The sequence below is a fragment of the Danio rerio genome, chromosome 8 (assembly GCF_049306965.1).
Source record: "Danio rerio strain Tuebingen ecotype United States chromosome 8, GRCz12tu, whole genome shotgun sequence".
Classification (NCBI taxonomy): Eukaryota; Metazoa; Chordata; class Actinopteri; order Cypriniformes; family Danionidae; genus Danio; species Danio rerio.
This window is the reverse complement of record NC_133183.1, coordinates 39,572,222-39,582,943: the sequence shown is the minus strand read 5'-3', so window position 1 is coordinate 39,582,943 and position 10,722 is coordinate 39,572,222. Positions and strand designations below refer to the sequence as shown.

At 40.8% G+C, this 10,722-nt stretch overlaps 2 protein-coding genes across 3 annotated transcripts in view; one reads left to right on the top strand and one right to left on the bottom strand.

The window, feature by feature from the left end:
* LOC137490337 (uncharacterized) overlaps positions 1-10,722 on the top strand; it is a 205,803-nt gene that overhangs the window by 26,481 nt on the left and 168,600 nt on the right. The window lies entirely within an intron of this gene.
* LOC141375834 (E3 ubiquitin-protein ligase RBBP6-like) lies at positions 3,694-8,366 on the bottom strand. 2 transcript variants are annotated; one of them, XM_073910812.1, is made up of 7 exons: positions 7,652-8,366; positions 6,407-6,546; positions 6,117-6,213; positions 5,938-6,013; positions 5,703-5,791; positions 5,324-5,463; positions 3,694-5,228 (listed from the first exon to the last, which is right to left on the bottom strand). In XM_073910812.1, the coding sequence occupies exons 2-6, from the start codon at positions 6,465-6,467 to the stop codon at positions 5,364-5,366; spliced, it is 423 nt and encodes a 140-aa protein (XP_073766913.1). In that variant the 5' UTR covers positions 6,468-6,546; positions 7,652-8,366; the 3' UTR covers positions 3,694-5,228; positions 5,324-5,363. The 2 variants fall into 2 exon arrangements, with proteins under 2 accessions (XP_073766913.1, XP_073766912.1); XM_073910811.1 differs by lacking the exon at positions 7,652-8,366 and having other exon boundaries at positions 4,970-5,228; positions 6,407-7,356.

Here is a 10,722-nt window from a genome sequence, read left to right as displayed (position 1 = left end):
GCAGCTTCACATAAATGGTCATAGTAACTGGAACAGTGTGGTTCAGTAACTGGAACAGTGTAGTTCAGTTTTTAGTGTTTAAGTTCAGTTCAGTTTAGCTCAGTTCAGTGTGATTTAATCATTACTGAGAGTTTAAACACTGAAGAGCCAATTCATCGATGCGTAGCTCTACCAATCCTGAACCATGCGAGGCAGTGGCGACAGCGGAGAGGGAAAAAAAACTTCACCTGATGGGAGTGAAGAAAAAAAACCTTGAGAGAACCAGACTCAGTTGGGCACGACCATTTTAATTTCTCCGCTGGCCAAAAGTCTAGTGCAGAACTTCATTCGTCGTGGTTTAGGCTGGAAGATGGCCTCCGCGAAGACTCGTCTGTCCCTGGAGCGTCGCTGGAATCAGACTCATGTTCTCCACTCCCCACGACCATCAGCGCAGCAGCAGCTCAGGATATGGCCTGGTCCCGGATATGGAATCCTTGGGATCATCACGTCGCTGGTCTTGGATCCAATCAGTGACTCCGCATAATCTGAGGACCTCGGGATGAGTATCCGCAGGTGAAAATAGAGAATAAAGAAAATAATTAGCGTAGCTGCTGTTCATAGTGTATATAAGCAAGATGTAGAAGCCAGTGTGGAACCCGCTAGGTGATGCATTGAGTGTATGCTTTACTAAACAGATAGGTCTTTAATCTAGTTTTGAACTGGGAGAGTGTGTCTGAGCCTCGGACGTTATCAGGAAGGCTATTCCAGAGTGTAGGAGCCATGAAAGAGAAGGCTCGACCTCCTTTACTTGATTTTGCTATTCTAGGTACTACCAGAAGCCCTGAAATTTGAGATCTTAAAGAGCGAGTTGGTTTGTAGCGAGACAGAAGGTTGGTTAGATTAACAGGAGCTAGATTATTTAGAGCTTTATAGGTGAGAAGTAATATTTTAAATTCAATACGAAACTTAACAGGCAGCCAGTGTAAGGAGGATAAAATTGGGGTTATATGATCATATTTTCTAGACCTGGTCAGAACTCTGGCTGCTGCATTTTGTACTAATTGAAGTTTGTTAATAGAGGATGCTGGGCAGCCAGCAAATAGAGCATTACAGTAATCCAGTCTTGAAGTCATAAAAGCATGGACTAGCTTTTCTGCATCTGAGATGGATAGCATATTTCGTAATTTAGCGATATTTCTCAGATGAAAGAAGGCAGTTTTAGTGACATGGGATATATGGTTTTTAAAAGTTAGATTGCTGTCAAATATGACACCCAAATCTTTTATAGTAGAGCTAAAGCTAACTTTGTATCCTTCTAATTGTAAATTGAGTTGCGAGATCTGCTGTGTGCAAGATTTAGGCCCAATAAGTAACAATTCTGTTTTGTCGGAGTTTAAGAGAAGAAAATTGTTGGTCATCCAGTCTTTGATGTCTTTGATACACTCAGTTAGTTTAGAAAGTTTAGACGTCTCGTCAGGTTTAGTTGAAATATATAATTGAGTATCATCTGCATAGCAGTGAAAGCTGATCCCATGTCTTCTAATAATGTCTCCCAGAGGTAGCATATAAATTGTAAACAGTAAAGGGCCTAAAACTGATTGAGGCACCCCATACTTTACTGGGCAGATTTGTGAAGGCTGTCCATTAAGATTCACAAACTGGTAGCGGTCAGTTAAGTATGACTTAAACCATTGTATAGCCTGTCCCTGGACACCTGTAGACTTTAAGCGATTTATGAGGATATTGTGGTCTATGGTATCAAATGCCGCACTAAGATCGAGTAAAACTAATAGCGAGACGCACCCTCGGTCAGCAGTTAAGAGTAAATCGTTGGTTATTTTCACTAAGGCGGTTTCTGTACTGTGGTGAGCCCTGAAACCTGACTGAAACACTTCAAAAATATTGTTCGTCTGCAGAAAAGAGCATAATTGAGTGGAAACAACTTTTTCTAGTATTTTAGACATAAATGGAAGATTTGAAATAGGCCTATAGTTAGCTAAGTTGTTGGTGTCTAGTTGCGGTTTCTTAATAATAGGCTTAATAACAGCTAGCTTGTAAGAGTTTGGAACATGGCCTATAGATAAAGAAGAGTTGATAATGTTAAGAAGAGGTTCTCCTATAGCAGGTAGCAGCTCTTTCAGTAATTTTGTTGGAATTGAGTCCAGCATACACGTAGCTGGTTTAGAGCTATTTATAATTTTTACTAACTCTTCATGTTCTATGATTTTGAAGCAGTGTAGGTTATTATTATGATTTAATGAAATATTTACAGGATTTGGAGTATAAGCCGGTGCAGAAAGTTTGGCATCTCCTATTTTTTGTCTAAAGCCTTCTATTTTATTACTGAAAAAATTCATGAAGTAATCACTACTTATTTGCGGTGGAGTAGTTTGTTCCAAGGATGACCGATTATTAGCTAATTTATAGATGGTGTTAAATAAAAATCTAGGATTGTTATGATTATTTTCTATCAGTTTGCGCAGGTGTTCGGTCCTGGCAGATTTTAGAGCCCTCCTATAGCTGGACATACTGTCTTTGTACGCAATTCTAAAGACCTCTAAATTAGTTTTTTTCCATTTACGTTCCAGGGCGCGGGTTGCTGTTTTGAGCGCACGAGTATGACTATTATACCATGGTATAGTTTTAATCTCTCTAGCCTTTTTTAATTTGATGGGTGCCACAGTATTTAGTGTGCTAGTAAAGATGGCATCCATACTGCTGGTTACTACATCAAGATCATTTGAGTTTGCGGGTGCATTACGAAATAGAGAAAGATCAGGTAAGTTATTGATAAATTCATCTTTAGTTGACGGAACAATAGTTCTACCAGGGCGGAGTATTGGAGCGGGTTTGCTGATTTCAGGTAAACACAGCTTATATAGTAAGAGGTAGTGATCTGTAATATCATCACTTTGTGGTATAATGTCTACGTCAATAACCTCGATTCCATAAGACAGAATTAGATCTAATGTATGCTTTAAGCGATGGGTTGGGCCCACAACGTTTTGCTTTATCCCAAGTGAGTGTATTAAATCCATAAACGCGAGTCCTAATGTATCATTAGCGTCATCTATGTGGATGTTAAAGTCACCTACAATTAGCATTTTATCAGTTTTGACTAGTAAGTCAGAAATAAAATCAGAAAATTCTTTTAGAAATTTGACATAGGGTCCTGGGGGTCTATATATGGTGATTAAAGCGAGAGATAACATAGGTTTTTGTATAGTATCTGGAAGCTGAACATTAAGCGATAATACTTCAAAGGAGCTAAACATAAGTCCGTTTCTCTGTTTAATATTAAGGAAATCACTAAAGATTGATGCAACTCCACCACCACGACCAGTTTGACGAGCCTCATGTTTATATAAGAATCCTGGAGGAGTTGCTTCATTTAAGCTAATATAGTCATTTTGTTTCAGCCAGGTTTCAGTGAGACAGAGTGCATTAAGATTGTTTGACGCTGGAGGAACATCAAATTTTAACACGGAAGAGTTTTTTTTGTCTCTCTCAAATTAAAGCAATATTTCTTAATCTTGTTTTGTTTTTTTTGTTTTTTTACTGTACAGTTGCCCCAGGTGTTTATCAGGTGTGATGCCTGCTCATCTGACCTTTGACCTCGGCACTCAACTGCTGCCAGTTTTCTTTCAATGCCATGAGATTTCTGAATTCTACATGCAGGAACCGATGCATTCTTTTTTTTCCTTTTTTCTTTTTAAACAAAACAGATATGGCAGACACGGCCAAACATTGAAACTTTGGAGGGCATTGAGGGAAAAAAAAAAGCACAATATCATCAAGGGGAATAAAAGGTTTAATCAAAGCGTGCGTTTACACACGTTCATTTAAATATGGACAAAACCAACATTGGGTTATTTTTGTTATTAGATTTAAAATGCACGGACCCTATTTGACCCAGTGTTCATATATACATATGTTTTTATGAATGAATATTTTTGCATATAAAAGATAATAAAAGACTGACTAGACAGATTAGATAGTTTAATAGACAGATTGACACGTGTAGTCATTCGTTCCTGTGTATTTGATGACTAGCTTCCAGCAGTATCTGGCTGCAGACTTGCATGCAATCTGAGACACAAAGCACTCAGCGGAGCTAGTGAGGTCACTGTGAGAGGCGGGGTTAGGGGTGCACACTCACTGACAGCCTAGATTTAGCCTGGTTTTAACCAAGCCGTCTATTAGACTTTTAACCCTTATGTATTGTTCATATTGTTCAAGTGGCTGTTTTTGCCCCCAATGACCTCCATTATAACTAAACTTGTTTTAATTGCAAAGCCATGACACCAGATAGTAACTCATTCTTTATTGTTGGTGGTTTCCCTGTTGGGATGAGATAAAATGAGTCATTTTTACTTTTGATGGTCAGTTGGCACCTTTAAACACCCCAAAAAAATGCTTGCTGGGATGGTACCAAGAGGCTGTGCTCACTTCTGGACAGAGGGGGTGTAGACTTGCAGCTAGTGCCGATAAGAGGTGCAGACGCTGAGGCTGTTCTGTATGCGAGTGTTGAGGTTTTGAAACATCAGCTGACAACGTGTAGGTAGAGAGTAGCAGGTTCTGGGAGTAGATGAGCTTGTCACCGGTGTAGACTTTGACCGACTTGTGAAGTTACTCACAAGACCTCCGCTTATGGGACATTACCATTCAAATGAACCGTTTCCAGCAGAATATGACGCTTTAAAAAACTCCATCGGCACTGGTAACTATGAAAAACACGACTGAGCACTAATAGTGTACTCAACACTTTACACTGACATTTGAAGGATCACCTGACATTAAAGACTGAAGTAAGAACGCTGAAAAAAACCCATCAGATTTTAGCCCAGAAGAGTTTCTCTTTTCCTAAATTAAAGCAAAACTTCATAATATTGTGTTTATGAATTCATTCGTGTGTGTGTGTGTGTGTGTGTGTGTGTGTATGTGTGTGTTGCACTGCTGGAGTGAAGGTTAACCAGTCCACACAGTTCATGCGGCTATAATCTTTATTATCTTTTATTAATAAACTATGTACAATATTTACACGTCGGCTCCAGGTCTCTTGGATGAAGGTCTCTCAGCGACGTGGTCTCTTCTGGTCGCCGCGCGTCTCTGGTGAAGATGGGGAGCGGGACCGTTTCCCTCCGGCGTCCCGGACCGAAGATGCCGCACCTGCTGAGGACGAGGAGGGCAAAGGCTCGGTCTGGCAGGAGAAGGACGGCCTCTTTCTCTTCTCAGCAGCATAGGCCTCACTGAACAGATCGAGCGCAAACACACACAAGCAGACATCATGTGAGATTTGGACAAACACTAGAACATGCGGCTATGCCAAGTACAGTTTACTCACGCGTCTATAATGGGAATGACGTATCTGCCGCTGCCGTCTATCATGACTCCCTTTCGGTCTGGGTCGTCCACCTCCAACAGGAAGCTGCGGGGAATCCCTGTGCTCTTCCGGATGCGCTTGTGCGGCGCGGAGCGGCTGCCCTGTGAATTGAGGAGTGACAGTCAAACTCTGAGCAAACAATCTGACTGATGAGGACAAGAGCTCAAGTTCACAGCAACCGTGAGCTTGGAAAACCCAGTTACCACATTAGTGGGGCAGTGCCTAATGTGGTGTCCCGGGATCCCAAGCAGCCTCATGGCCTCACTAGTGAACATCAGAACCATGAGAATCAGCTCAGACATCTCTCACAAAGCAAACCTGTCAGTGTCTGAACGCTCACCTGCTGGAGTAGTAGCACAGGCTGGACTGGTACATCACCGCTTTCAGCTTGTCCTCCTCTGACGCCTTTGCCTCAGCCAGATTCTCAGTCTGTTTCACAGGCATTTGCACATTTGAATCTTTTTCACCCTCAACCCTTCAAACAATCTCAAATCTCCCTAAGAAGCTGAGTGCGTGTGCGTATATTGTGTGCTTTACATTGCGTTTTGCTATTGTGCTATTCATTTGTTCAATACCTTCAACAACTGCTCCAGTGAGAGGAGTGAAGGATCAGCTCTAGGTGAAGGTTCACGCCAGCGTCCAGCTTGATGTCTGCAAAACAAAGGAGCTTGTGTGACTAAAACACCAGGGACAGACCAGGAGTCTTCATATAACATCTAACAGAGGACGCGTGTGCTCATTTCACAGCACTTACCCAACAAATCTTCTGTTTGAGGACTTCAGTCCCGCCGCAGGGATCCGTCTGATGATGACCGACGTGTTTTTAGGGATGAGAGCATCATCTGTGTATTCTGACAGCAAAATAAAATCAGAATCAGCACATAATTATGGAGCACGGTATACTTTGAGAGCCATTAGCCTTTTAAAACAGCCAAAACATCCCTACATGTCAGCATCAGCACCACCTTACAGCTTCCAGAAGTGTCTGATGTAACGCATCTAATGTTAGCGTAGAACAGTTGAAGTGTCTTTTCCTCAACTCACCTTCATCAGTCTGGGCGTTGCTGATCTTCAGCTGGCAGAACTTCAGCCTCTTGCTCCTCATGATCTGCCGCTTCAGCTCCCCCGCGCTGATGTTGAGGCCTTCAAACTGGAGCGAGTCGTAGGTGAGTCGACTCTGGAACCTGTAGTGAACACAAGACATACTGAACACAAACACAAAGCACAGCGTAATAAAAAGGGTCAAACCTGAGTGATGGGAACAGCAGGCGATCAATCGACGTATCCAACGATCAATAATATCGATAATCTGGAAAAATTGTCACGGAGGACGCAGAGATCAGATGCCAATCGACACAGCGAGATTCAAACAACACCCACAGGACGGTTGTCATGGATGCTGATGATGAACACGTGACGCATGCGCTGTACAACTTCCGGCAATATTATCATTACTAATATTAATTTTATTGATAGTAGTAGTAAAATCATTGCGATAAGTATAATAAAATAAACAGCAGAACAGTTGGCCATCTCTGAATAATACACAGCGACGTTTCCCTGCACGAACGATTCAGGCCTTCGCCAAGAAGACTCGGGTGAGTCGATGATTCAGGGATTGATTCAACTGTCCGTTCATCCTATTGGCTTCTTTGGCTGAATGAATCGTTCAATGCTTTACTCAAATAAAGCGGCCTCTTGCTGCCACCTATTGGGGGTTTGCTTTTTTGTTTTCAAAAGTACTTTGACACTTTTTTAAAGGCACCTTTAAGTTCATTTTTGCACAAAAGCTCGTCTCTGTGCGTTCCAAATGGTTTGAAATTTCCTTAGCACATGGTTTTCTTGATGCGTTTGAAATTTTCAATGTAAATTCACTCGTACTTGCATTTGATCTTTATTATGCCTTAAAATCAAAACTATACTAAAGGTGTCTTATCCAAATGCAGATTTTCATTCAAAACGTTATGACAGAACCATATTACTTTACAGTGGCCCATGGATATATATATATATATATATATATATATATATATATATATATATATATATATATATATATATATATATATATATATATATATATATATATATATATATGTGTGTGTGTGTGTGTTGCTTGTTTCTTATTTACCCATGCAGTGACTTTTAGGCATAAATACTATGTAGGCTTGCTAAAGGGTTGCATGAGAAATGTCATCATCGTGAGAGCTTGACTTTTTTTTTGTCGCTGCCTTTAGTTGTGGTGAAATGAGATGCATCATGTCGTTTATCTGTTTGTGCAGTCTGTACCTTCATTTCTGAATCGTGTGGCATCGTACTTGAAGCCAAGTCATTTAGCCCAAGGCATAGTTGTCTTAGAATGAGTAGTTTGCTGATCAAATTCCACATTTTGATGAGGCAAAACACATCTTGGATGTTTTAATTACTATTTTAGGTGAAAAACAAAACAATGAGATTTGTGTAAAATCTAAAGTTAACCAAGTCCAGCCCGCCATCTTGTCCTGCCTCTCAGTTCTCTTAAGCCTTGGGCCGGCTCTGTGAAGTGGCCTCTTTTGGGCTCATCATTGAAGACCGGACGAGCTGCAACATTTCGTTCTGCCAGGTTCTGGGAGTAGATGAGCATGTCATCGCTCTAGACTATGGTCAACTTGTGAAGTTACTCATACACCTCCGCTCATGGCATATTACCATTAAAATGAAACTTTTCCAGCAGAATATGACGCTCTAAAAAAAAAAACTCCATCGGCACTGGTAACTATGAAAAACACGACTGAGCACTAATGGTACACTCAACAATTTACACTGACATTTGAAGGATCACCTGACATTAAAGGGGTGGTCCAGAATGTTATTTTAAAGGCTTGGTTGTGTTAATAAGATGCAAAGCAATGTGTGCTCATGTTTAACTTGAAGGAAATCGTGTTATTTTTTCATAAATCTCACTTTGATTATACACAGCTACTCAGCTAACATGAAAACGACTGTCATATTTCCTAGTTCCTCTAAAAGGCCCACCCTCAAGTGACTCTGATTGGTCATCATCATAATATGCTGTGATACGCCGATCGGCTTCACGTCACGCCCTGACAAGCACGCGCGTTTTGTGTAAACAGTCAGTCAATCAGTCAGTCAACACGTGTCTGTAACGAGTGAAAATGGGATGCGGCTCCTTTAACTGTTTCTGTGCCTTTTAGTGTGTTTATGCGTGTATACGATGAAGTATTTGTAACACGAGAAGCGCATGTGCGCGGGAGAGATTTTTATTGTTCTTTTTCTCTCATGCTCGGATTAAGTTATTTTCTGTGGTGACAGAATAAAGCACAAGATGTGAGAAGAGACCTTTGTGAGCCTGGATTGATTTGTTTTTGATGTTACACTCCAGTTGGGAAATCATTGCTGTATTTTTTTTTAAATCAATGCGTTACAGGACGTCTTTCATGCATATGCGGAATATGCCTGTGTAAGTAACATGAATCGTTCACATATCTTTTGCGACTTTATTGTCCGAGTTGTAAAACGCATAGCATAGCTGCCTATAGAGAGAAACTCTGCCGTCTCCCACAGAGAGACGCAGGTGCTGGCCAAGAGTGCGTGTATGTGTATGTGTGTGTGTGCGTTTACAGCCGTTTGATAAATATAGATTTGTAACGTTAGCTAAGTCGTTAGCGGTTACCATAATTTCCCGTTGTTTACATCTTTGCTACAACACACCGTTAAAGTTAGACACTGTACATGTCATGATCAATTTTAACAAATAAAAACACTTACAGGTCATGACTCAGAGTTCACAGCGTCTCCTTGCTCCATCTTTGAGGAGATTTTAACTGAATCCAGCACTGAACTGGGAGAGATTCTGGAAGCTGTGTTTTGTCAAATCATGCTTGCTATGTATTTTATAGTTCTCTGGAACATAATTAATATTGAACTGTAAGCACTTCTGTGTTTGGGTCGTGTCATTTGGAAGCCCAACAACAGAAACAGAACAGCTCTGTGGAAACAACAGGATGGCATTTCTCTCTCTGCAGTAACGTTACAGCGCCTCTGGCCACGGCCTTAACCTGCGCAGTGTGGGATGCGCAATAACGAACTTTTGTGATCTCACAGGGGGCGGAAGTATTTTTTGTAGTCCCCAAAATTCGTTAATTGTAGGCGTTGCTAAGCTAACTCTGTACAAATCAAGGTCTCCCTTTGCATTAAACTTTGAATATTTTACATTCAGAGATGCTGTTTATGTTCACACAGATACATTACACATCAACTGAAGTTTAAAATATAATATCGTAGTGGACCACCCCTTTAAAGACTGACGTAAGAACGCTGGAGGAACATCAAATTTTAACACGGAAGAGTTTTTTTTGTCTCTCTCAAATTAAAGCAATATTTCTTAATCTTGTTGTTTTTTTTTTGTTTTTTTTACTGTACAGTTGCCCCAGGTGTTTATCAGGTGTGATGCCTGCTCATCTGACCTTTGACCTCGGCACTCAACTGCTGCCAGTTTTCTTTCAATGCCATGAGATTTCTGAATTCTACATGCAGGAACCGATGCATTCCTTTTTTTTCCTTTTTTTTTTTTAAACAAAACAGATATGGCAGACACGGCCAAACATTGAAACTTTGGAGGGCATTGAGGGGAAAAAAAAGCACAATATCATCAAGGGGAATAAAAGGTTTGATCAAAGCGTGCGTTTACACACGTTCATTTAAATATGGACAAAACCAACATTGGGTTATTTTTGTTATTAGATTTAAAATGCACGGACCCTATTTGACCCAGTGTTCATATATACATATGTTTTTATGAATGAATATTTTTGCATATAAAAGATAATAAAAGACTGACTAGACAGATTAGATAGTTTAATAGACAGATTGACACGTGTAGTCATTCGTTCCTGTGTATTTGATGACTAGCTTCCAGCAGTATCTGGCTGCAGACTTGCATGCAATCTGAGACACAAAGCACTCAGCGGAGCTAGTGAGGTCACTCTGAGAGGCGGGGTTAGGGGTGCACACTCACTGACAGCCTAGATTTAGCCTGGTTTTAACCAAGCCGTCTATTAGACTTTTAACCCTTATGTATTGTTCATATTGTTCAAGTGGCTGTTTTTGCCCCCAATGACCTCCATTATAACTAAACTTGTTTTAATTGCAAAGCCATGACACCAGATAGTAACTCATTCTTTATTGTTGGTGGTTTCCCTGTTGGGATGAGATAAAATGAGTCATTTTTACTTTTGATGGTCAGTTGGCACCTTTAAACACCCCAAAAAAATGCTTGCTGGGATGGTACCAAGAGGCTGTGCTCACTTCTGGACAGAGGGGGTGTAGACTTGCAGCTAGTGCCGATAAGTGGTGCAGAC

Bases quoted from the DNA above. Each gene is read 5' to 3' on its own strand.
- LOC141375834 (XM_073910811.1), bottom strand. From the start codon at position 6,566: ATGTCTTGTGTTCACTACAGGTTCCAGAGTCGACTCACCTACGACTCG. The intron at 6,214-6,406 runs GTGAGTTGAGGA...TTTTGCTGTCAG, and splicing joins CAACGCCCAGACTGATGAAG to AATACACAGATGATGCTCTC. The intron at 5,792-5,937 runs GTATTGAACAAA...CCTGTGAAACAG, and splicing joins CACTGGAGCAGTTGTTGAAG to ACTGAGAATCTGGCTGAGGC.